The sequence below is a fragment of the Pteronotus mesoamericanus genome, unplaced genomic scaffold, assembly GCF_021234165.1.
Source record: "Pteronotus mesoamericanus isolate MK-2021 breed Mesoamerican mustached bat unplaced genomic scaffold, CSHL_Meso_final contig_164, whole genome shotgun sequence".
Taxonomy (NCBI): Eukaryota; Metazoa; Chordata; class Mammalia; order Chiroptera; family Mormoopidae; genus Pteronotus; species Pteronotus mesoamericanus.
The window spans coordinates 5,135,084-5,162,781 of NW_026555065.1; the positions used below are offsets into that span (position 1 = coordinate 5,135,084).

Genomic DNA, 27,698 nt, shown 5'->3' on the forward strand with positions numbered 1-27,698 from the left:
GTAGGAACTTTGGAAAACAGGATGTTGACATTGCTACAGGGACTTCTGGCATGTAGAGGGTATTAATATGGGTTTGGAAGATTAAAGACAAAGATTCTAAAGGAGGAAAGGTGACAACAAAGAAAAACTTCTGCTACTTTAAGTGTTAATTAATGAACTTTGACTTTGTGTTTCAGTATCTGAGAGTTATATACCAGTACTTTTTCTTATAGCTGTTTTCAGTGGGTTTTTATAGATTTTTTGTTGATAATCTGACTTGACTGGTGAATAAATAGTGTATTGTTATAATTATAGAGATTATTTTTTATTAATACTCTAGTAAATCTAATTTTAAAATACATTTCACAACTAAATTTTATTTATTTTTAATACTAATAGAGTGGAAGACGAAATGTTGATTTGGATTTGGCATCATCTCATAGAAAGAGAGGTAAGTATTAATAAATATTAAATATCTGGTTAAATTAAGTACCTGTTTTTATTTCTGATATATTTAGATTTGATGAAAAGTAATTGCAAAAAAATTTAGAAACATTTTGTCGGTAGAGTTAAGCAGGAGGTCATTTTCCTTAAAATATACATCTTTTTAAAATCTAGGAATGCCTAGGAGTTAATAATCAGCTCTGCTTCTTATTTATCATATGTTTTAATGTATTAAAAGGCCTATGGAACTCCAGAAGCAGTGCTTTATAATTGGTGGGTTGGGGTGGGGAATGTACATAGTTTGCCATGTTTTAGCTTACTGATATAGTTGCTATAGTTTAAATGATGTTACAGGGAGAACTCGTTGCCTTCCATATACACATAACACACTTACAAATTGAAAATTCCTAGTTTTCCTCTTTGCTTCATGAGATAAAGCATGTGAGATGAATTGATGGTTTCTAAAACATTTTCCATGAGGAATAGTTTTAGAGTGTCATCAAGAGTTAGCTTCATTCGTTAGAAGCTCTAACAATTCTAATAAATTCTAACAAATTCTAACAAATGTTAGTGAATAATAGTTAACTCTTGGTTATATGTGCAAATGGATGGAAAGAACAGTAATTTTAAATAATATAGATCCAAGAATAAGTAAAAATTCTCAAAGTATTATTCTCTATTTACTGGAGCTTTTATTAAACCCATTTGTACTGTGGTTTTGAAAACATTAAATGTTTAAAGTTGCCATTAATAGCAGTTTTCTAAAAGCCTGTGTGAAAAACATTTTTTCTCATGGTATTAAGTCTTTTATATTTCAAAATGAAACCCATCTCTTGATAGCTTCCTCAGCAGGAGGTAAGGCACCTCCATAGGAAAAAAACAGAATGAGGGGAAGAAACACACACACACACACGCACACACTTTTTCATTTTTGTGTTTATAACTTAAGAAATGTTGGTACTTTAAAATATGACAGTATTTTATCCTTTAAATTATAATTAGAATACATGAATGATTTTTCCAAAATATTATGAATAAGGACTAGAGCTGGTGCTTTCTGTTTTGCAGTCTTTTGAGATTATACCATATCAATGGTGTTGGGTTTCTAAAAAAATTTTAAGGTATTTGTGATAAATTAAATGATATACTAATATATAATAGGTATTTTATTTTCTAATTCTTTGAAAGTTGGCAGTTCATGTGCAATAGTTTTAACTAGAGTATCCTTTTCCTTAACCACTGACTTAGGAATTAAGTTTCTGGGATAGATTTACCTTCCTGATTTTGATTAACTCGGGTGAATATTGTTGCTGAAATTTCTAAGCTATATTAATGAACACATACTATTTGGTGCTAGGGAGAAGATGGCTCCAAACTTACTGAGTAGCATAAGGGATCCAACTTATAGTTTAAGAGCCCCTTACTATATTTATAGGTGACAGCCCATTGGCTAAAATTACTCTTTTCTCTCAAATCTTCATCATGCTTATAAAATATAAATTTGAGATTCAGTCTGTATTAACCATATCAGCATGTGGTTAAGTCATCCCTTGAAATAAAGTAGAAATTATTTAGAATAACCTAGAGCCCAAGCCAAGTTATAAAGTTTTATACTTCAACAATACTAAAGGGCTTAATTAAAACAAAATATTGTTCAAACAAGTATTCCTGATGTACCAAATTAAGATAGTTCATTTTCATGCCTCCCTGCTCTTAAAAACATGTTTAGTGTGAACTGGCAGCTATCTCAGTGGTAAACATATTGTGGATATATCTGATGTCATTTTTCTGTTAATACCAAGTATTATATTTGTGTTTATAAAGCAGTAAATCTTACCTTGAAATCAGGAAAAGAAAAAGGAATAACCTAGAATTATTAATCCAGTCTTGTTATCTAGTGTTATTAGAATAACCTAAAATTTGAATATAAATTACTTAGGAGGAATCAAGATAAAGTTTTAAAACTATCCTCAAGTTGCTGCCTGTTCAAAATTTTAAACAATTATCCTGTAAGTAGATGTGGATTTCCTGTAGTTTAAAATCTAAGTAGATACAAATTAATTAAGCCATTAATTCAAATTTTGTTTATAGATAAACCAGCTTTTCCAAAAAGCTCCAGGTAGAACCAAAACCTATTAACTTGTTGGAATTTAATTTTATTTTGTTGAAAACAGAAGAGCAAATACAGGACCTTATGAGGGGAGAAAGTTTTTTTAATTACCCTTTAAGGAAGTTACAGGGAGGCAAACTAGTAACTTTTTGTGATATTACTTAATGTGGTACCAATTTATTCTAGTAATCATTACATTTTGATATTCCCAGGGGGAAATTTTGCTGATGGTTTTGTTCCTAGGAATAGGTGACAAAGAAGTAGACAAGAAAGTTTTTAATCTCATGAATCCTAGAGTTTGTGGATTAAACAATGAAAATGTACTTTGAATTTGAAATGAAGTTCCTGCTTCTCCCCTAACTACAATTAATATTTCACAGTTGGTCCAACCTCTTGTTCCAAGGAAGCAAATATGGTAGAAAAGTGTAAAGCAAAGTGAGCTCTTTAGAGGCATCAAAGCTAAATTCTAATTGTGAAAATGTCATAAATTACTTTAAAAAGAGTCAGGTGAAACATTTCTGCTTAGCACCTCAGTGGTAATATGAAATGTGTGCTCATTAAACACTTATAAACTGCTTACCAAATGCCAGGCATTGTTCTCATCACTTCAAATGTAATATTTAATTCTCCTAACAGCATGTCAAAATTTTTGACAAAACCTGTTAATTACGTTGGTGTTTTGATACTTTGACATATACTTAAAAGATTTGCTATGATTGTGTAGAACTGGGTTTCTCCTTTACTGAAAGACAATATCCTTTTTGCAGATACTTTAGTTTTCGTATTAAGCTGAAGCTAATACTGTAAAAACTGGTGGGGGAAAAAATGGTGAGGATGCCAAAGCAACAATTTAATTAGCAACATCAGGCATCTTATTAATTAAAATACTATATGGTTTGATTTTTTTCTCCACTGTAGTTCTCTAAATATAGTTTTAGGGTTTTATTGCTAAAATAATGCTGAAAACATTTATCAACATGTGTGTTTCGGGGTGCAACATGTATGGATGAAATGCTATTTGTATCTGCATTTCAAATTAGATTATGTAAAGAGGAGCAAATGTAAATGTTGTCTTCTGTATCATATTTCTCCTTTTGTCTTCTGATTCTTGTGTGGTAGTGTATTTACTCCTTTTTGGCCAGTTGAGCCCCAGAAAAAAGAAGAGCTTCAAGCAAGTACATGATGGCATGTTTAATTTTTTTTCCTTTTAGCTTGCCTACATATTTTATGGTTTATAAAGTATGTATTGCAGCTCTGCCATGTTCATTTTGAAACTCCATTTAAGAGCCAGAGTTGTAAGGACAAGTAAACAATCTCAAAAATTTCTTGTTGGACTTTATATATTCTTTTTATAATAGGTGACTGAATTAATATTAAGTGAGAATTGAGATTAGTCACAATTACTCTATTCAAGCTTTTGATATGCTTTTCAGATACAATATTTTCTATATTCAAATAAAACAATCTAGAACAAGCCAAATTTAACCATGTTGTTACAATTTTTTAAGAATTTAGAGTTCTTTCATCGTTCATTTTCATATTCTAAGTTTTTGTGTTTCAAAGTATTTTTGATGTCAGCCTAATGCTTTATTCTAATGCTTTCAGATTCTTTGTTATAGTTCATTCATGAAAAGTTTTGTTTGGATCATATACGTAGTACGTTCTGTCCTTTAAATTAGGTGTCAGCAAACTGGATAGTGGGCCAAATTTGGCCTTCCATCTTCCTTCCTTCCTTCCTTCCTTCCTTCCTTCCTTCCTTCCTTCCTTCCTTCCTTCCTTCCTTCCTTCCTTCCTCCCTCCCTCCCTCCCTCCCTCCCTCCCTTTCTTTCTGTCTTTTTTTTGGTTTGTAAATGACATATTGTTGGAACATGGCTACCCTTGTTTGTTTATGTATTTTCTGTAGCTGCTTCCACAATACAACAGCAGAGTGAAGTCTTGCAGCATAAACTTCCATGACCCGCAGAACCTAAAATATTTCTGGCTTTTCACAGAAAAAGTTTGCTGACCTCAGCTTTAAATTGCAGAGAGGAATTTCATTTGGGCATTGGCCACCCATTCCATAGAATATTTTGGAGTATATTAAAGCAATTCGCTATTTGTAGATTCTTCACAACTGAACTTTAGTGCAGGCAGGCAATTGAAATGTCCATGGGTCAGTGACTTGTGAGTTGATTAATAACAGGAAATGTAGGACAACCTCCCATAAAATTAAGGAGTTAGTGTTAATAAATTAGCAGATCAATTTCCCTGAACATTTCTTTTCTCAATTTCAAGGAAATTGGACAAGATAATCTTTAAGATCTCTTTACTTTGTGGTTCTAACATTAGTTCATTGCATATATATATTTTAATTTTGAAAAGTAGTTTGTAAGTGATGAAAACAGAACTTTTTATTCTGAAATTTTATTGTTGAACAAACAAGCTCAATGCAAAAAGCAAAAAAAAAAGCACTACAAAGTAAGTTAAGGATAAATCTAGATTCTCAATATGGGGTGCTTAAGAAAATGGAAAATGATTTTTTTACATTAACCCCTACTTTATTCTTTAAATATTTTTAATGTAATACAGTATATATCTGAGACATTATTCTTTGGATTTTTATTCTTTTCTATTTTACATGAAAAAATACTTAGCTACGTAATTTGGGGAAATTTTCAGATTATTTTTCATGTTCAGTAAAACTGAATATTTAACATTTTAAACATAGTTTTTTATTGTATTTTTTTCCATTATCATTTATTACCCAGCATTTTTTTAATCTTAGTAATTCTGGCTAAACATGGAAGGCAGATAAACCACATATTCTTTGCCATTCTAAATGATTTAATAAAATGCATATAATTATTTTATAGTTACTTTATAATATATTAGCTGTCTGTTATGAATTCCTATGTTCAATTTTGTAGTATTGGCACCAATGTAATAATTCAAAAATAAGTTGCAGTTAGTATTGTGTTATTTTGTTTTCTTTGTGGGCATTATTGTTTGGATAGTTCTCTTCCTAAATCTTTTCCATTAAGTTATGTAGCAAATACATTTTATAATGCATAATTTATTGGGTACTTTAAGATGCATTTCTAATAGAGAAATGTGGTATGTTCACATGTTAGGATATTGTACAGCACTCAAACAAGTGAACCATGGCTACATGCAATAACATGAATGGATATTAGCAATACAGTAAAGTCAAAACAACTAAAACTAAACCTTATTGTTTTGGGAATATATAAGAGATAAAAAAGTGTTTGACAACAATAAAACCAAAGGAATGATAAATCCAGGCATAGGAATAGGAAAAACCTTAGGTAGGAGGAAATAGGAAGAGATGACGGGTTGAAGGAGGAACAGATAGATACAAGTTACTGTCAGTTTTCTAGTTCTTGTGTTCACATTTATTATAAATAAATATAAATACAAAAGCAGGCCATGTATGGGCAAATGATGAGAGTATATCATGAGCCAAGGATTATGATTAACCTAATTTGTGTACCTGAGATCAGTTAAATTAAAAAAGACAAAGCTTGTAAGAATTGGACATTTATATATTTATTTAAAGCTAATATTGCCATATGACTTGGACAGTAGTTTTGTTCAAACATATTAACATTTTTGCTGTCTAAATATTTTAGCCTAGAAAATGCCCACTGGAAAAACTAGTAGTGTTATATTTAGCAGCTATTGTGAACCACTTGGTGATTTTATATAGCTATTATTTTATGGTAAATCTTACATATTGTCTGTGAAACTTTGTTTCCTCTATATAGGAGTTTCACAACATGCAATAAATAATGCATATGACACAGTGAAAGTATTCCTTATATTAATGAAACCCAAAGGGTGATGTTTGTGTCTCCTTCTTGTGTAAGTTTACTTGCCCTTTTATATTCATTTTTTGGTAATGTTTTATTGCAGATACTGTAGACACTTTGCATTGTCTTAAACTTGTAATGATATGCTCAATCAGATGAAGTCCTATTTCTAGTAGGTCTTACCAGCAGTGTCCTAAGTGCCTAGTTCCTTTTTGTTCACAAATGATGTTCTGGTTTAATACTGCAGAGCATTTTAAGCTAAGCATTTTGAGAGCAGCTTCTGCCTTTCTTTTTATTGTGGCAGCATATTGCTAAAGCGCTTACAGAGACACTGGTACATCAAAGAGGGCTTTTCCTTTATTTTATTACATTGCTATTTTTTTTTGTTTGTTGTTTTTTACCAAAGCATTTTGTTCAGATTCACTTAATGCATGCATGTATTCAAGTTTAAGTATCCATTTCTCACCAGTTGGTATGGTAGCCGCACTCAGCCCTCATCTAGGTTCAGTTTGTATGCTCTACTTGTTTGCCATTGATGCATGTTTGTTCTGTTTGTATGTAGGTCCTATGCACAGTCAATTGGAATCCCTGAATGACTCTTGGGCTCGCCTGAAACATAGCAGAGACTGGTTGTGCAACTCCTCTTATTCCTTTGAGTCTGATTTTGATCTTACCAAGTCTTTGGGAGTTCACACTTTGATTGAGAATGTTGTAAGCTTTGTGAGTGGAGATGTGGGGAATGCTCCAGGTTTTAAAGAGCCAGAGGAAAGTATGTCTACAAGTCCCCAGGCCTCCATCATTGCAATGGAACAGCAGCAGTTAAGGGCGGAAGTAAGTATCTGATATTTACTCCTGTGAGGGCCTATGGAAACAAACAGAACCACTGACTGTACAATTGTAGGGGAAACTTTTCCTTTTTTTCTACTCCTTGCCTCCTCTTTTCCTCTACCTGAGTTTTTAAAATGTCATTATCTTAATTATAACAGGATGATACTTTGTTTGAAGTGGACAGAAGTGCATTTTTAATTGCCATCTATTAGAACAAGGTACTCTAATCATAAGTCTTTACTTGTGTCCTAGAAACTGGAATGGTGACCATGGATCTCTTCTCCATTTTTGACTCATTTGTCTTTGTTTAAAAAGGGTTAAATTAGAACACCATAGTAATAATTATGAATGCTAAAATTAGGGAGCAGAAGTTTTTTAAGAGACACAGCATGTCTGTATAACCTCAAAGCATCTCCCTCAAAATATTTATTATTGTGGTTTTAACATGTCCACGAATTCTTTGATTCTTTTCTCTCTGGGAGCTGGAACTTATCTCCTCCTTTTCTTGAGGGAAAGCTGGACTTAGTGCTCAGGGCTAACAAACAATATGAAAGACTTTTAGATAACTCTTAAAGATATCTCATTGGTTTAGTTTCCTGAGTAATAATATTATCGTTACAGTTAGTTGAGCCATTGTATTGTTGTACTTTTAGATTCTCTGCTGGCTTAGTTTTATTAATCCTTAGCCAAATTGGATAGAGATTTGAAAAAAAATAGTAATTTTACCTTACAGAAACTGGCAGACATTACTTTAACCAAGTGATGAAGAGTTAACATTACCAGTAATAAGATGGTGATATCATATACCCCTGATAATGTTATGAGAAGAAGACTAAAGTATTCTTCCCCCAAATCCATAACTCTAGTTCAGTCATGAGAAAACATCAGGCATACCCAAATTGAGGGACATTCTATAAAATATACGAATGGCTCTTCTAAAGTGTCAAGGTCATGAAAAACAAGGAAAGACAGAAACTGTCACAGACTAAAGAAAATTAAGGAGACACGGCAATTAAATGCAATATGATATCCTGGATTAGGTCCTGGAATAAAAAAGGGATATTGTGAGGAAATTGGTGAAGTCTAAATAAAGCCTGTGGTTTAGTCCAAACTGTTGTATCATTTTTAATTTCTTAGTTCTGAAAAATGTACCATAGTTATGTAAGATGTTAACATTAGGGGAAGCTAGGGGAAAGATATACAAGAACCCTCCGTACCATCTTTAAAACTCTTCTGTAAATGCAAAATTATTTTAAAATAAAATTTTTAAAAAAGAGAGTAGGCTCATTGACTGCAGTGGTAGATATTATCCTCAGGAAAATAGAGCCAGAAATTCAAGAGAACCACAGAGAAACTTTTCAGAAATACTTCTCAGTCATATGTAGGATATAAAACTGAAAGCAACAAGTGAACAAACAAGAAAAACAAAAACTCAGTAGACACAGACGACAGTATGGTAGTTGCCAGAGAAAAGGGCAGTGGGAGGGTCGTAAAGGGTGAGGAGGGTCAAATACGTGGTGACAGAAGAAGATCTGACTTTGTGTGGTAGACACACAATGCCATATACAGGTGATATGTCATAGAATTGTACACTTGACACTCATATAATCTTATTAACCAATATCATCCCAATAAATTTAATTATAAAAAAGAAATACTTCTGTTTCTTGAACTGAAGGGTATTCATTCCGTATAATTTTTTTTATGAATAAGGGAAGCAATAACTATACTACCTTACAGTTTTGAAACCTTCACGTATGTCTCCTCATGAGCCTCATAGTAGCTTTATGAGTAGATTACAGAAAGTACTATTAGTCTCATTTTACATGTGAGGAAATGAAGTGAGTTTCCTAAGGCCACACAGTAGGTAGCAGAGTCTAGCCTTGAAACCAGGTCTCCTACATCCAACTTAACTGCTTTTCACCTTGTACTGTGTTGCTACTCTTTTGTACTATAGTATGGCTTATAGAATTTCTAGAGATATTTTTATTTTAAAAAATAAATGTTCATCTTAATAAAATAGATTCCTAAGAAATGTTAGAATTTTCTGTGATCCATAATATATTATCTGTGACATACTGAGTTCCTTTGTGTCTCAGTTCAACGAAGAACTCTGAACTATGTTTATTTTACTTTTTTTCAAGCTCCGTTTAGAGGCACTTCACCAGATTCTCATTCTCTTGTCTGGAATGGAGGAAAAAGGCAGCATCTCTCTGGCAGGAAGCAGGTCGAGCTCAGGCTTCCAGTCACCCACACTGCTCACGTCTGTGAGGCTGCAGTTTCTAGCTGGGTGTTTTGGTTTAGGCACTGTCGGACATGCAGGGGCCAAAGGGGAGAGTGGACGATTGCATCACTACCAGGTAGGTGATGATGACACCTTGTAGTGTATTCAAGTGTTAACCATCTTTTTACAAAACCAGTTTAAAAATGGTAACCTTTTTGGTATTTAAGATTGAAGTTTTAAAAATATAGAGACTTTTAGATAACTCTTAAAGATATCTCAATGGTTTAGTTTCCTGAGTAATTGTATTATAGTTACAGTTAGTGGAACCATTGTATTGCTGTACTTTTAGATTCTCTGCTGGCTTAGTTTTATTAATTCTTAGCCAAATTGCATAGAGATAGGTGTGAGCTGGGATAGAGTGTTTGGGAGGATGAGTTTCAAGAATTTACATTTTACTTACTCATTCTGTTTAGATTCTCTGATTGCTTGAAAAAGATTTTTAAGTGTTGTCTTTATGTCTTTCATATTTGTAGAGGAAATTTTGCTTTGTGGGGAAGGAAAAAGATTGTATGTAATCAGGAATTATCAATTTAAAAATAAATTTATTTTAAAATTTTTATATACAGAAATATACTAAATAATTAAAAACCACCACAGGGCTCTAGCAGATAGGTAGACTAAGGAAAAAAATGCTATTACTTTAATTTGGTTAGAAGGTGTTATTGTTGCTAGTAGAAGAAGTAAATTTTTATGTGTAATTCAGGATGGGATCAGAGCAGCTAAGAGAAATATACAGATTGAAATCCAGGTGGCTGTGCATAAGATTTATCAACAATTGTCTGCTACCCTGGAGAGAGCCCTGCAAGCAAATAAGCATCACATTGGTGAGTAACTTCCCCAAGTAATTTCGGCCTGAGGCTATGCTAGATAGTTAATGCTCTATACCTTGTGTTTGACATTAATAGATCAACTTCCAGGTAAAAAATAAATATTTGAAAATGTAGTAGTGTGCCATATTAATGTTTATATTTTAGAATATGGTTCATTTTAGTAAGTGCTTTATTTATTTCAGAAAGATTCTCAACTGTCTTTCTTTTTCTTTTTTTTAGAGGCCCAGCAGCGTCTCCTTTTGGTTACAGTGTTTGCCCTGAGTGTTCACTATCAACCAGTAGATGTTTCTTTGGCAATTTCCACTGGTCTGCTAAATGTCCTCTCGCAGTTATGTGGCACAGACACTATGCTAGGACAGCCCCTGCAGTTGTTGCCAAAGACGGGCGTTTCTCAGCTTAGCACAGCTTTGAAAGTGGCTAGTACAAGATTGCTCCAGATTCTAGCCATCACTACAGGGTGAGCATTGTAGATATCTTGGTAGAACTGTGTTGGGGCTGGTCTTTTCACATTTTAGTAACTTCTATTTCCCCCAATTTCCTTTATGTATTTAAGTATAACATTTGCCCTTACGTGTTATAATGTTTTTCCCCCTGTTATTTCATGTAGGACCTATGCTGATAAACTGAGCCCCAAGGTAGTTCAGTCCTTGTTGGATCTACTCTGTAGTCAGTTGAAGAATTTGTTGTCTCAAGCTGGTGTACTGCTTATGGCCTCTTTCGGAGAAGGGGAAGGAGAAGAGGGTGAAGAAGAAGAAAAAAAAGTTGACTCTAGTGGAGAAACTGAGAAGAGAGATTTTAGAGGTATCATAAACCTTTTTCTCTGTCATTATTTACAAGCATTTATTGAGTTTTTATTGTGTGCATATCATTAGGAGGTATACTTCTTTCTGTTGTGAGTCATGGAAGGATTTATATTCATTTAGAAACCTCTTTTTTTCTCCAAATACGTATGATATAGATGAGTTTCTGACTGAATTTGTTTTTCTTAGACTCCATTAAACCTAATGTGGTGACCATACTGCTTACTCTCTAGGTTCAGCCTCTTCCTGGCTGTCCTGGCTCTAGAACCTAGAGGTTCTACATGACTGATTCTCCCAGGATATGTTTTCTTAACATCTGATCCTGACAGTCTGTCTCTAACTACACTTTTGGCTTAAGTGTTCCCCCAGGACCAAAGGTTTTATTACTTAGGAACTGGGTTAGAATTAGAGGAGTTGAACTTCCTGCTAGGCTGCTCTGTGTCCTAGTCACTGAAAAACATTGTGGTAATATGATCATCTACCCATAGCTTTAAAAAACGATAGTGAATATTGTATTTCATCAAATTTAATTTAATCAATTAAACCCTGAACAGAACCACCACATATGTCTGTTACATAATTAAGGGAATAAAGGTCAAAAATTTGTCATTTAAAAATTTTGGTGAAACTACCATTATGTTATATTAACATAATAGACTCTTTAGCCCTTAAATCCTTTCTGGGTTAGATAGGTAGATAAATAGAAAGACAAACAGACAAAAGGAAGGATGATAGATGGATGGATGGGTGGGTGGGTGGATAGAGAGCAAGTTATTTAACCATTCTGTGCCCCAATTCCTGCACTTACAAAAGAACGATAATAGAACAAATCTCTGAAGCTTATTATGAGGGTTAAATAATTTAATATATGTAAAACACTTAGAGCAGTGTCTGTCGCATAGTGAAAGCTCAATGAATATTAATATTGGAATAGTATTATATTTCAATATCTATAAATTGTATAGATAGGTGGTTAAATAGAATACCTTGGGGTTACAAAAATGATAAACTATTGTCTCTATACTCAAGGACCTTCTAGGCTAATGAGGGAGGCAGACATGTAAACTCATAATTACAGTGTAATACAGGAAGCTCATAAGAAATAGCTACTGGCCCTGGCTGGTGTGGCTTAGTGACTTGAGTGCCAGCCTGGGAAGCAAAGGGTTGCTGGTTCGACTCCCAGTCAGGGCCCATGCCTGGGTTGCAGGCCAGGTCCCCAGTAAGGGGCACACAAGAGGCAACCACACATTGATGTTTCTCTCCCTCTCTTTAAAAAAAAGAAAAGAAAAAGAAATAGCATCTTTTTGTGTGTGTCTTATACATGGGATTATTATACCTATAGTACGTTTTCATTATACCCATGTGTAATGCGTATCCTTGTTTTTCCTTCAAAAATTTGGGCAAAAAAAGCGCATATTATGCATGGCAAAATGCAGTAAATCCCTTAAGTCAGATCTAGGAAGATGTATGACAACTAGCTTTTAGTTGCAGAGGCTGAAATGTGGCAAGTTTTTTCTTCCTATTTTTAGAGAGAACAGTGCTTAGAGAAAGAGCATGGGCACACTCACAAGATATGATAAAATAAAAACAAGCATTTAATGCCACCTTCTGTTCTCCTGCGATCTAGGGGTGGATACAGGGTTGTTAAAGTGATAGTTTCTCACCATTCTGTGCTGAGTATTGCACAAGTGAACAGCAAGGAACAGCAGAGTTACTTCTCAGGCTATGGGTACCCAAGAAAACTGTATCCGTCCACATCCAGGAAAGAATGAAACAGTTCTTCTGTGAGTGAATCTCAGCAGGCAAACAACGGACTGAATCCACATCCAGTCCTCCCAGGTGGTCCTGGAGGGAAGGCCACTGCATCTCTTGATTTATGGGGATGGTTGGGAGTAAAACTGATTCTAGTTAACCCTGGCCAGGTGTTCAGAGGCAGGCTGCCCTCTAAAATTCTTAACGGAAAGGTATACCCTTTATTTCAAATGTAGTATTGAAAATGAAATACAAACTGGATCAAGTTCTCTCAACCAGCATTATATACAAGGTCTCCAGGCTTTAATTAATTTGATTCACTTACTGTCTTGTTATAGAAATACTTGCTGGGAGTAATGGGGGTTGGGTAAGATGGATGCCTCATAGCAGAGATTTCCGCAGGAATCTACCAAAAGAGAAAGCTTCACAGAAGAGGTAGCTTTTGAACTGAATTTTGAAGGAATGTGTAGGAACAAGGTTGGAATGAGATATGTGGGTACCCAGGGCAGGTTAATAATTTTATACTCTTCCAACTAATATTATTTGTAAAAAGTTTGCTTATTAACATATAAGTAAAGAAAAGGTAGATACTGTATAACAGGGGTGTCTAACCTGTGGCCCATGGGTCACATGCAGCTCAGGATGGCTATGAAGGTGGCCCAACACAAAACTGTAAATTTACTTAAAGCATTATGAAATTTTTTTTGTGATTACATGTTGCGGTGTATTTAATGTGTGGCCCAAGACAACGCTCCTTCTTTCAGTGTGGCCCTGAGATGCCAAAAGTTTGGACAACCCTGGCAGGAGAAATGTGGAGAAGCTTTTAGCTTTTTCTCTCTTACCGTTCCTAGCAGTTTAGCTATGCCATAGACTTGCTCACCCATCTCAGTAAAACATATGTTTTCTCATTAACTATTAGAAATCTGTGAAGATAGATGACTGGCCATCTAAGCATATGCTTGGTGGTGGTGATGGGGGGTAGTCACCTTTCTATCGTGCGTGACTTGTCTTATGTTTGAATTTGATATGCCAGGATCTTCCTGAAAGAAGTGCTGTATATAATGGTCTTTAAATTATTATAATTTTCCATGTTTTAATGCCCTTAGAGATGGACACTCTGGGCAGCTGTCCCACTGGCACACTTTCCCCTGGCTCTGGGTGGGACTGTGACAGGGTAAGGAAGCGTGAAAGGTGTTGGATGATGAGAGAACATGGTGTGTTACGGGAAGAGCGGACGGTTCTCCGGCCTCAAAATGCCGGGGGTGGAGGGAAACTATGAGAAGACGGCAAGGGAGGCTCATGCTGATGCTGGTGGAAAAACTGGAAGTTTGGTTAGGGCAAGTTTGTGTGAAAAATCTTACGGATTTTGACCTTAACATAAACCAGACTCAGGCCTAGAAATTGGTTTCTTTGTAAAATCTGAAAACACAGTCTTTTTTTAGAGATGTGGTTCTTAATTTGATGGGGGCTGATTTATGAACTTTTTGAAAATGTGATTAAATTTGTGAACTCCCTTACTAGTCAAATACATATACATACACAATTTTTTATGCATCTCCCTCAAATTCTATCCAGTAGAACTCTAGGCTTGAATAGGAGAATGATTGTTTTTTTTTGGAATAGCAGTAAAAAAATACACAAAACCAAGTACACGTGCTTTATTCTTAGCAACACACTATTGTACACAGATGTGAGAGATATTTTAAGTTTGGCTTTATTTTCTGCCCGTTCTCCATTATGTTTTTAAATTTAAAAAATTCAGCAGCAGACAACCTAGATTTTAAATTTTGATTTGTGCTTACTGTAGTCTAAATATAACTTAATTGATATAAGACTGTTTCCTGTTTGTTGGCTTTTGATTGTAATGTAAACTTCTCTCTTCACTCTTTAGCTGCTCTTAGGAAACAACATGCAGCCGAACTACATCTGGGGGATTTTTTAGTTTTTCTTCGCAGAGTTGTATCTTCAAAAGCAATTCAGTCGAAAATGGCTTCCCCAAAGTGGACAGAAGTGCTTCTGAATATAGCATCTCAGAAGTGTTCTTCAGGTATATGACCTTTGCGTTGTTTTAGAGTATTTGTATACATCATGTGTGTTTTAGTCAAATAATGCCAGATTTTAACATTGAATACATGACCTTGATTCCAAAACTTTTTTCCTTGTTTTCTAAGCACTTATTTGATCAAACAAAAACTCTAATTTCAGGAGTAAAAATTGATAAGAATAACAGAAATTAGCCCTGGAGAAGATCAAGGATTTAATTGGAAAGTTGGCTCTCTTTGTTCAGATTACAGTAATAAAAATAAGCAGGGAACACTCTGTTTAATATGATAATTTGGCACAGATTTTGACCTCACTTCTTGGATTATCAAAATACAAATCTAAAAACAAAACAAAACAAAATACAAATCTGAATTTGTACATTCTCTTTTATCATGATATAATTTCTGTGCTTTGATTGTAATTTCTCATTGTGTGCTATGAAAGTTCTATATAATAAGCTTAATTCCTGGTTCTTAGCCAAAAAGTCTGGTCAGTCTTTTTCTAGTCTGTTTTTTTATAAATTGCGGTAAAATATACATAAAATTTACCATTTTAACCATTTAAGTGTACATTTTAGTGACATTCACAGTGTTGTTCAACCATTACTACTGTCCATTTCCAAAACTTTTTCATCATTCCTACTCTTTTAACTATGCTAAAACATAATATAATCTTCCACCACACATGTTATTTCAGAGTCCATAGTCTCAGTATGCTAGTTTTTCTTAACTAGTATAATTTACAACAGCTTTCTTTTCTCTTTAATGAGAGAAATCTGTAATGTAGATTAAGGTCTTAGAGCATAAAGAAAAATCAGATATTTATTTTCAATTTGCTTTATTGCAGTAATGGGTATAAAAAATAGTCTCAGTATCTTGTCTGTACCTTTGCTTATGTTAGAAGAGTATAAACTGTTTAGTCCCATTAACCCTAACACTCTCTCTGAGGCAGTCAGAACATAGAGAGAAAAGAAGCAATGAAAACATATGAATAAGCCTTAGCTTTGGGTATTAACAGACCTGTTTGAAATTCTGCTTCTGCCTCTACTGAGCTGTGTGGCTTTGGTCAAGTTAACTTTTCTGAGCCTCAGTTTCCTCATCAGTAAAATCAAGACAATGTAGGATTTGTAAGGATTAACAGAGTTAATATGTATGAAATTCATAGCACAGTACTTGGCACAGATAGTTATTATAGGGCTATTCCTTTTATACATAAAAACTGAAATGTAAACATGAATATTAGTATACCTTAATGGATGTGGAATGAATCCAGAATTATTGTGATAAGTTGAAGTGAAGTCCATTATACTCATAAATGCTTAGCAGCCTCAGGAGTATTTTTTTAAGAAGTTCATTTAAACTTGAAGTCACATTGATATCACATTGATAATAAGAAAATGTCTTTCCTCCTCCAGGTATTCCTCTAGTTGGTAACTTAAGAACGAGGCTCCTTGCACTTCACGTCCTTGAGGCTGTACTACCAGCTTGTGAATCTGGTGTAGAAGATGATCAGATGGCCCAGGTTTCTATTTTTAAAGTTGTTAGAAAATGTTTTTAACATCCACAATATGATTCAACCAAAATCTAACTTATAATCTTTTCAGTTATAAATGTATTATTTATTCAATAGCAAAACTTTCACTTCTGAGATTGCTATTTTTATAATTTCATCTCCCAGCAAGGAGAAAGAAATTAAATAATGGGATTTAAGAAGGAGGGGGATAGTGAACACTTGCAAGGTCAGAAGGAAAGGAAAATCTGTGAAATTTCTTACTAGTTTTGGGCGTCTACAGAGAAATGTGTGAGGTTGTTTGGCTGATTCAGAAGTCTATGTAGTGAGGCAACATGAGGGCAGTGGAACTCACTTTCTATTGTTAATGACCTTTCTTTAAGAAAAAGATATTTAACTTAAAACCATCCAAAGTGACTGTTGGACATTGATATAATCAGATGTTACATGTGACTCTGTGTTATAGTTGAATGATTTTATCTTTTTTTAAACTTAAAATTACCTTTTACAGATTTTATCATTCCTTTTTCTTCAATAAATAGGTTGTTGAACGCTTATTTTCCCTTTTGTCGGATTGTATGTGGGAAACACCCATTGCTCAGGCCAAACATGCTATTCAAATAAAGGAAAAAGAACAAGAAATTAAATTACAGGTAACTGATTCCTCCAAAAAGTTATTTTTAAACACCACAAGTGAATATCCTGTCTCTGGATTCCTTCTCCTCTGAGGGACCTTGTTCTATCAGTTACTCCACTTCCTCTCTGCATTCTGCCTCTCCCCCTACTGGTTCCCTAACCTCATTTAATAAACATCTCTCATTCCCAACCCCCAAGTCACTTTTTAGTTTATGAAGCCTTCATTTCTTCTCTGTTGTCTTTCATTGTTAAGCTTCTCAGAAGAGTGATCTTATATGTTTGTCCCTTTCTTACATCTCATTATCTCTTCCGCCCAATTGTTTATCTTCCAAAGCATGGAAATTAAATGACAAAGGTAAGTGTTAAGTGCTAAATACAGTATACACTTTTTTGTCCACATCTTACTCCACCTCTTGAAACTCTAGCCTTCTGTTGTTTTCAGAACACTACCTTCTCCTAGATCTTCATATATCCTCTGTCAATTCTTGATTCCTTCTGGAGACATCTCTTCTTTGCTGCCACTTATTCCTTGCCTTCATCCCAAACTCTGATGTTCCTCGGAGTTCTGTCCTTAGCTTTTCCAGCAGTCACACCTGCCTACATGCATTGCCTTCCAAATTTAAATGCTAGTCCAGGTGGCTCTCCCTGAAACCTTTTCTGCTTTCTGTCTGCTAGTTGCCACACATTCTTTGTTACATCACCTTTTTTTATTTTTAATTTGTTTGTTGTTGCACCACCATTTACTTAGCTTTCCAGACCTGAATTCCTGTAAACAGCTCCTTAATTTTTCTCTTGGTTTTCATGGTTTCACAATCTTTCTGGTTTCCTTTCTGTTTCAGTACAATGGCCTTTTTTTCTCATTCTCTTTTATTGGTTCTTCTTCTTTTATTTAATCTAATTTGTTGGAGTATCTCAAGGCTTAGTCCCAAGACCCCTTCCTTTTCTCAGTTGTCACCCCCATTCACTTTCCTATACCCAGCCAAACACTATTCAGACCCATGTGCCATTGAGTCCCAAATTTTTAACTCCAGTTTTGACATTTTTTTCTGAGTTCCAGACTTATGTACTACTTGCCTTACCAGTTGAGTAATAGCCTAAGAGGCATCTCCTACTTAGTAGTATCCTTAGTTCTGTCACATTCTATTTCTTCATTAGGCTTTCTCATCTTTCTACTTAGTAACTCTACCATAAACCTAGAAGTCGTCTTTGATTTCTCTGTTTCTGTCCCTCTTCCCATTTTCTCCTATCATACAATCTCCAAGTCTCACCGACTCCTCTGTAAAACATAATTTAAATTTGCTCATGTCCTCATTCATGTGCCATGACCCAATTATAAGCAGCTGTCAGCTGGTTTTTCTGCTTACATTATTGACTCTCTATAGTCCATTCTCTACACAGGATCCAGAGTGATCTTTTAAAATAATAAATCAGAGTGTGTTGGTCCCTTGCTAAAACCCTCCAGTGGTTCCATCATTCTTGGGATAAAAACTAGAATTTCTTGTTCTTTCTCCTTTGCTCTACACTCTGAAAAATTTTATTTGCTTTCTTCCTGCTTCTTGGACACACTAAGCTTGTTTTTTTCCTTTGGGCTTTGCACCTGCTATTCTCCCCTCCTAGTACTTCCCGCAAATGTGTTTCTCAGAGGTCAGCTTATTATTTATGTCTCAGTTATCAGTTCTTCAGAGAGTCCTTTCCTGATCCTCAATCTAGAGTTAGTTGCCACACATTCTTTGTTTCATCACCTGTTTTAACTTCAACGTAGCACTTATTGCCTGATATTTTCCATCTTCACCTTTCAAAATGTAAGTTCTATAAGAGCAGAGACCTTATCTGTTTAATATACTGCTGAATATGTAGGACCTGGTAGTGCCTAGCACATAGTAGATACTTAATAAATACTCATTGAATGAGTGAATGATTTCACGCCCTCAGTATTTCTTACCTGAACTCTTGTAGTAATTTCCTGATTGGTCTCTCTGCCTTCATCCTGCACACTCCTGGTAAAACAGTGTTTATAAAACACAAATCTGACCAGTGATCTACTTTATAAGTCATGCTTTATAGTCATTCCCTATTGTCTTTAGAGTAAAATTCAATGGCATTCAAGGCCTTTTATGATTTCTTTCTTTTTCTCACTCTAGGCTCCCTTTCTGCCAATCTCATCCTCCAGACCTTCCACATTGTTTGCAATTACTTTAAATCACTGAACTCTGTTGTACTTTCATGCCTTGACACATACTGTACATATTGCCTTTCTCTCTTTTGACCAGCTACTAAATGCTCATCATTCAGATCTCAGCTTAGAAGTCATACTCTTTTGAATACTTTCCTTATCCTTTTCAAGCATGGTTAGATAATTACACTTTTATGTTGCTGCTGTCCCTATTATGTACCTTCTATTATTTTCTCACTACAATATTGGTGTTATTTGTTTGTTTCTCTGTTTCCTAATTGTATTGTAAGCTCTTTATGGGCAAGGCCATGCTGTATTTATTTTTGTGTTTCCATTGCCTGCACAGTAATTGGTATGTTTGTGGGCTCAAACCAAGCAGTTTTAGAATATATATTAACTGAGATTTGGGTTACTCCAAAATACTGACCCAACTTCCTTTCTGATAGAAGCAGGGAGAGTTGGAGGAAGAAGATGAGAATCTCCCTATACAAGAAGTATCCTTTGACCCAGAGAAAGCTCAGTGTTGCATTGTGGAGAATGGACAGATTTTAACTCATGGCAGTGGAGGAAAAGGCTATGGATTGGCATCAACTGGAGTAACTTCTGGTTGCTATCAGTGGAAGGTTTGTAGAATTCCAAGGAGTTTTTAGCACTTTGTCTTTTAGTCTTTCTTCCAGATTCTTTTGAAAAATGTATGGAATTGCTTTTTAAAAATTGTATGTAAATATTCTATCATGTAAGATGTTAACATAAATGGAAACTGAATTAAGGATATATGGGAACTCTGTTATTTTGATATGTCTTCTGTAATTCTAAAATTACCTCATAAATTTTAAAATGAATGGTTAAAGAATCACAGTAATCTTTCCCATTGCATACCCAGCAATGAAAACACAGTAATGTGTATGTGTTCCTGCCTGGGAAAGCCCATGAGAGAGTCAGTGCCCAAGATTCTTATTTGATGCTGTTCACGTACCCTCTGCCTATTATATACTAAAATTTTAGATTCCCAGAATGAAAACAGATCTTTAGTATGAATTTTATTGTTGTCCAAACAGTCTAGGCACAATGAGCAACATTGATCAATTAGGAGAAGTTTTTATCAGTGGAGGGAACTGTATACCAGTCTAGTTCCTAGATGCTAACCAAGGGCCAATATTGCAAGCAGACTTTTCTAAGAATAGCCCTCTGTACTGCGTCAGCTCCTTTTTTGTACAGTCCACCCCCTTGGCTCTTGGCTACCCTGTCTTTACAGTAAAATTATTAGCAGTAGGGCTTTGTGCAGCAGGGTGAGATCAACCTATAGCATCAAGTTCACTTACACTTTTTAGGGGTCCTAGACTTAGCCAGTTATAAAACAAATGTTATTAACTCTAAATGTCAACATTGAAAAGTCAGGTTACTTTGTCCTTAAGTTTTTGTATTAACTTCTAAAAACTGGGTTAGGCATTGATTTAACACAGCACAACTCTGGCCATTCCAGGGCTCAGATAGTATCTTGAGTACGTACACAAGAAATACAATCCCAGAGGGCAAACATGGTATCCCTGGAAAACAAATAGTTTATAATTGTGAGGGACCCCTAATCAGGATATATAGTAATCAGCCAGAATGAGTTAACAGGGAACCAGTGTAACCTCTTACCCTCTGTTCCCAACACAGTCTGAATAATTTAGTTGAGTCCTTGGTTTCAAAGGACTGGCAGTGAGTTAAATGGTTTAGCTTGTCTGTGACATTAGTTTATGTGCCTTAAGAGTGTGGATGATATCTGGAGGTGTTTTGTGGAAAGTGTAGGACCTGGGGCCACCCTCTGCTTTTTGAAGTCTGTCAGGTATGGTGGAAGGCTCAACAGTCAGTTTGAATTTAAAGTACTCTAAACAGGCTTTAAGACACCATGGATTTTTTTTTCCCCTAAGAGGAGGTACAGTTCTGAAGAACAAAGATATTACTGCCCTCCCCTTTCCTCCATATGTCCCCAGATTCTGGGGCAGGGTAGGGGGGTTTGTTTGTTTGTTTGCCCTTATTCTAAAATCAGAGTGTCCCATTTAGTAATAATAACTTAAGACTATTTCAGTCATTTTTAATTTTCATCTAAATGTTTTGTCCAGGTAGGTTTGGTATAAGAGAGACAAAAGAATTTTCACACAAAACCATTTTTATACAACTTAACCAGAAAGGTTAGGAATTGGTCAAAATCCCAATTAAAAATTTTTTTTAAAAAATAGGTTTATAAATTTTTCTACCTCCTTTTATCATAATTATTTATCCAGTGAGCAGCCTAGAAAAGATCACTCACTCTTTTTTTGAGGAGAACTTATGTACTAAGACATGTATATCAGGAGAAAGATGAGGCATGCAGAGATAATCTGTCAGTCTCTTTTGGCAAACTGCAACTAATTAAAAAAGCTGAAAATAAGTTGATAGCAGTGAGACACCCCCAGGAAGAGGTTGAAAGTCTTATTTGTTAAGAGGGATTGGAGGAGTCATACTCCCTGTGGTATGCCTTCTTTCAACTTTCAGCTTTTGGTAGGAATCACAAGTTCAGAAAGCAGTCAGTTGCTATGTCAAAAATCTAAGAACAAGCCCTTTTCCAGGGGCATTTGCAAGAGACCCAGGCAATCCATCCATAAGCCATGATGTTTTCATAGTTTGTGACACCATAGAGGAGTCCTAAATCAGTAATAGTCCCAGAGTTTGAGTTTTATTCATTGGGCCATGTCTTTAGTTGAGCACAGTTCATAATGGGTCGAAACAGCCCATAGCAGACTGTATCAGGTTTTAATTTAGAGTCAAGTCCAGGCAATTAGAATCTGTGGATTCAGGATTCTAGGCTTCCCTCAGCCCTTTTTAAGCATTGTCAGTCTGAGAGTCCAAATTTACCTATTCAAAAATAGGCGTATCAGGGTGGAAAATCATCAATCAACCTCTAAAGGATCAGGCATCTGATTTTACAAGAACTCATTGGCAACTAAAAACTTCTTTTTATAACTCTGAAAGTATATCCATAAGTTTCCATCTGGAGATTGCCACTCTTTTTATTTTGTCTTCCTTTTTCTAGAGGCTCCAAAAGCAAAAATGCATCAGTTATGGAGACTTCTTTTGTTTCCAATACTCAGAGAGTTTAAATTTCAACCTACCCACTGGTGGCAAAAAAACAAGGAAGTTGTCTCCCACTAATATGTTTTCCTTTGCAGCTTTCACTGATCAGGACAATTTCTTAGTATTTATGAAATTACAAGCACAAAAATTTACGTCATTTTTATTGTACATCCAGATTCAGTAGACATAGAACAAAGCTGTTTCTTAAAATTTACTTTCCCCCTCAGATCCCAAGTTTACCCAAACTCCTAGCATAAGTTTAGCATTTACAGGGTTAATGGATTGGACAAGAGGTACTGCTACTGCACTGGTAGTGTCTAAACTAAAAAAAAAATAGCTGGAGTGGCCTTTTTCTTTCTGTAGTCTTTTTAAAGCTTTGCTCCATCCCTGGAAATTGATATACACACTTTTTCTTCTGTTTTAGAGGAAAGAGCAACACGTAATTCTCATATTTTTGATTTACCCAAAACTCACCTGCATGGATTTTTGAATGCTTTCCCTGATACCTGGAGGAGAGAGCAGTTTGCAAGCTAATGTTTATTCCTTGGCCCATCTAAAGTCCATTTGTTGGAAATATTTGGGCCCTTTCTTTTCCTGCCTAGAAGTGAGAACAACAAAAGTTCCGTTGGCTTCTCATTTTTTCTCACTTTAGCTAACGAGGCCAAAAGCATCCAGGGGATTCAGCAAGCCTGCACTTAGAAGCTGATGATTTTCCTGCCTGAAGTGCATGTTTCTGGGATGGATCTGTTATTTTTGAATTTCATAAGTAACTTTTACCTCTCACAGCCCATAACAGTTCACCTGCTCTTTTATAACATGTATGTAACTCCATGGCCACCAGAGCTGTCTCTTTCCCCACTTCTCTCTTTCCCCAAGTAACGCTCTAAGTATATTTTAATGAGTTGGATTTTCTGGTGAATCCCATTTTTGCCATCACTGTGTCAGGTTCCCCCAGGGTCACACCTTTAGTCAAAGAATTGTTAGAAAGACTTATGGGACCAAACATGTAGTTGTACTTATGACTAAAATTTATTATAACAACACAATAAGGACACATAGCTGGATAATAAAGGAAGAAGAGACAGACAGTGTCTGGAGGAATCCATGTGCAAGATTTCTTATGTTCTTTCCTTCCCATAAGTGGTCACATGGAGCATACTCTTTCCCTAGCCACAAGATGCAGCAACATGTGTGATGTTTTAGGGAAGCCCATTAGAGACTTAGCACTCAAGGTTTCTACTGTCTGCTAGTCATGAAGGTACGCTCTGCATGGCATGTACCAAAATTCCAGACTCCCAGATGGAAAGCCGGTGTCCAGCATAAACCACATTGTTTATTCAAACATTCTAGTCCAGGTGAACCACCTTTATCACTTAGGGAAAGTTTTGTATCAATGTAGGAAACTGTTTACCAGTTGAATACCCAGATACTAGCCAAGGACCAGGGTTATAAGCATGACTTTTTAAAGACAGCAGTCTTGGGCCTCTATTAACTCTTTTCTGCACAGAAGTATACACAAGAAAGTAAATAGAAAATTTGTATATAAAGAATTGAAGTTCCCCATTAAGAATTTTCTGGACTTCCCTGACTGGTGTGGCTCAGTCGGTTGGGCATCACCCTTTAAACTGAAAGGTCAGAGGTTCATTTCCTGGTCAGGGCACATACCTAGTGGTTGTGGGCCAGGTCCCTGGTTAGGGGCATGCAAGAGGCAACCAATTAATATTTCCCTTGCACATCGATGTTTCTGTCCCTCTCTTTCTCTGTCCCTTCCCCTCTCTCTAAAAACAAATAAATAAAATCTTAAAAAAATAATAATTTTCTAGGCTAGACATACTTCCTCAGCTTCATAATTAAGATGTAAGCTAAAATTGCTTATTTAGAGCAAGAACTCAAGCATAGGAATATTTTCATAACTATGTAAGCTATTAGGCTGGTACTAGACTTACAGGGGGATCACCTTGTAAGTTATATAAATGTCTAATCACTTTGCTATATACTTGAAACTAATATAAAATATTAATATTCACTAGAATGTCAATTGTAATTGAAAAAATTTAAGTACTAAATGTTCTACAAGGTAAAAATTAAATTTGTTGAAAAAATCTTTACAAAATTATATATTTCATTCATAAATTATTTTCATTTAAGCTAAAAATAAAGTTAGGTTCCCATAAATGAATAAATATTATTTATCAGCATATTCCTCTGTATGAGTTATGCAGTTGATAGTATATAAACAGGTGTTTTGAATGTTAGTGAACATTACCATTTTCGTTTTAGTTTTACATTGTGAAGGAAAACAGAGGTAATGAAGGCACGTGTGTTGGAGTTTCTCGATGGCCAGTACATGACTTTAACCACCGTACTACCTCGGATATGTGGCTCTATCGGGCCTACAGTGGTAACCTCTATCACAATGGAGAACAGACTCTGACATTGTCAAGCTTTACTCAAGGAGATTTCATTACCTGTGTGCTAGACATGGAAGCCAGGACAATTTCCTTTGGTAAAAATGGAGAGGTACTGAAACTCATTCACAAGCATTGCATGTTTTCTTTTTTTAATTTTCACTCAACTCAGTTATTCTAGTACTTGTTATTCAGTTTATAGATTATCCATTCTTCTCTGCATTTTCTCTTAATACCTTTTTGTTCTTATAGTACTTATCAGCACCAGATCAATAACAAAAAGATAGTAACATTCCAATAAGATTATTGAAACAGATGAACAAATTAGTATCATTTATTATATGTGGAATTCCTTTGATTAGCAAGGTTAATTAATATTTCACTGTAGTAACTGTTCTGTCTCCTGAGAGCTTTGAATCTTAATGTGATTGGATATTATCAATTAAAAACAATTTTTTTTGTTTCCTTTTCATCATCTCTGCCACACTCACAGGAACCCAAATTAGCTTTTGAAGATGTGGATGCAGCAGAGTTGTACCCATGCGTAATGTTCTATAGTAGCAACCCTGGGGAAAAGGTAATGAAACCTCAAGTCTAAAGCATAAAGAATACTGCCATTTTAAATTAACATTTGTTAGCATCAGATAGAGCTAATAATTGTAAGTTATTTATACCATAAAAAGTACCTGCTCAGGTAATTTACTCTTCTAGAAGAAGGTTAGATTACTTTTAAAAATTGCCTTTACTTTTTTATTGACACTATTTGATATTCTGGCAATATAAATAGAGTGAGTCTACTTTCAAGTATATATGCAATTGTAAGAATTATAGGAAATAGTTTAGGAATCATCTGGTTCATTGGCAATTATGAATATGAGAAAGAAATACAGAAATAATATTAAATGTAATCAGATATCATTAGCTGAATAATGGAAGTACCAGTTTTGATGGGGAAGCTGCCTTTCATTTATTCAGCTGAGGGGGTTCTCAGATCTTGTAGTTGGTGTAAATTCAATCCCTAAACCTTTAGGAGGATTGTATTAAAGAGATACCCTCTCATTATAAACTATTTTTTCTCCTCATCGAAAACCCAGGCAGAGACAATTTCTTTGTGGTCTCCCTATGCTGGTAGGTAGATTTATTTTCTACCTCATCCTTTCATTTGAGGATGTTGTGTAGCCTAGGGTCTGATCTTCAGAGTTTCTAGTTATTCTTTTTTAGTAGGTTTTCATGCTATCTCGTATATAATAGTTCAATAATGGAAATACTGGACTTGGTAATTCTTAATCATGAAAGTTACTTTTTATTCAATACTTTTAAATATACTATTTAAATTTTCAAAAGTTATAATTTCAGGCTAACTGTTGACATTGTTTTGAATGTTTACTGTGTCTGGCACTGTACTAATAAGCATTTATGTGCATAGTCTCATTTAATTTTTAAAATAATTTACTATTACTATTAAAATAACCTACTAGATGCTATTATTGGTGCCTTTTTTTTTTTCAGATGACAAAGCTGAGGTTTAGCAAGATTAAATAATTTTCCAAGATTGTGCAGAGTTATGATTTGAACCCAAGTCTTGCTCTTCCTATAACCTCTATTTGTCTTATTTGAAATATGTATCCAGTAGGGACTATCCCAGTTATCTATATTTATGATTTTATCTTTTTGTCCCTTAAACAATTAAGATGGTCCTAGGACTCAGTATTATTCTGGAGTCTTGAGGATGAGAGAGAATAGATCCTCAAGGGTTTTTTGTTTGTTTGTTTGTTTGTTTTTGAGCTAAATTGAGTCAGTCATATATACCTTATTTGCTTATTCCTTGTTGGAGCCAGTGGTATTACATGTGCCAGAATTTATAGTGACTATTAATTTAGGAGAACAATTAATATTTCACATTTGCCACTGTCTTTTACAGGTGAAAATTTGTGATATGCAGATGCGTGGAACACCACGAGACTTACTTCCAGGAGACCCCATTTGTAGTCCAGTAGCAGCAGTGCTGGCAGAGGCCACTATTCAGCTTATCCGAATCCTTCACCGGACAGACCGTTGGACTTACTGCATTAACAAAAAAATGATGGAAAGGCTGCACAAAATTAAGATATGTATTAAAGAGTCAGGTCAGAAGCTAAAGAAAAGCCGCTCGGTTCAAAGCCGAGAGGAAAATGAAATGAGAGAGGAGAAGGAGAGCAAAGAGGAAGAGAAAGGTAAACATAATAGACATGGCCTTGCTGACCTCTCAGAGCCGCAGCTGAGGACCCTTTGCATAGAGGTGTGGCCTGTGCTGGCAGTGATAGGAGGAGTTGATGCTGGTCTTAGAGTTGGAGGTCGGTGTGTTCACAAGCAAACTGGGCGCCATGCCACGCTGCTGGGAGTGGTCAAAGAGGGCAGCACGTCTGCCAAGGTCCAATGGGATGAAGCAGAAATTACTATCAGGTATGATCTGTTGAGTTACACTTGTAGCACACGAGTATTTAATGGTGACATGGGCCATTGCCTGTGGACAGTGAGTAATTATGTATTTTAGCTGAGTTGCCAGTTAACTTTTTAAAATACTTTTTTTTATACAGCTGGGTATGAGTACTGTGATTTCATAAAGTAATATTTCCCAAATCTGCATTCATTGGAATACTAGTGGTTTGTAAAGTTTAGTTTTTTTGTTGTTTTGTGAAGAAATGGTAAGCTCACTAGTTTAGGTTTAACTGGAATCCTTCTTTCTATTTTTTCATTAGGCTTCCTGCTTATTGATCATTTCCATTACTCACTGGGATAGAAAAAGCCAGCCAGCAGATCTATTACATTTTGTGTAGGAGGGCTTTGAATGTATGACAGGAACATTTGAGTGACTAAAATTAGATTTTGAATTATTTGTGATTTTAAGTATTTTTTTTTAAAGCAGATATTTCTGTCCCCTCAGTGTATGTGCAACATTGGATAAATATGAAAATTGCAATAGTTGACACAAACTGTGTTGTGTACTTAAAAGCA

The 27,698-nt window shown here is 35.2% G+C and overlaps 1 protein-coding gene across 4 annotated transcripts in view; it reads left to right on the top strand.

The window, feature by feature from the left end:
• Positions 1-27,698, top strand: part of HERC1 (HECT and RLD domain containing E3 ubiquitin protein ligase family member 1) — a 183,337-nt gene that overhangs the window by 96,867 nt on the left and 58,772 nt on the right. For 3 of the 4 annotated variants that reach the window (XM_054565299.1, XM_054565301.1, XM_054565302.1), the window contains exons 25-37: positions 379-430; positions 6,905-7,173; positions 9,315-9,530; positions 10,158-10,278; positions 10,504-10,741; positions 10,892-11,085; positions 14,728-14,883; positions 16,294-16,400; positions 16,931-17,041; positions 19,644-19,820; positions 24,577-24,816; positions 25,198-25,281; positions 26,626-27,146. In XM_054565299.1, coding sequence (XP_054421274.1) covers positions 379-430; positions 6,905-7,173; positions 9,315-9,530; positions 10,158-10,278; positions 10,504-10,741; positions 10,892-11,085; positions 14,728-14,883; positions 16,294-16,400; positions 16,931-17,041; positions 19,644-19,820; positions 24,577-24,816; positions 25,198-25,281; positions 26,626-27,146 — 2,486 coding nt within the window. The remainder of the gene's footprint in view (positions 1-378; positions 431-6,904; positions 7,174-9,314; positions 9,531-10,157; positions 10,279-10,503; positions 10,742-10,891; positions 11,086-14,727; positions 14,884-16,293; positions 16,401-16,930; positions 17,042-19,643; positions 19,821-24,576; positions 24,817-25,197; positions 25,282-26,625; positions 27,147-27,698) is intronic. The other variant, XM_054565300.1, reaches the window with a different exon arrangement.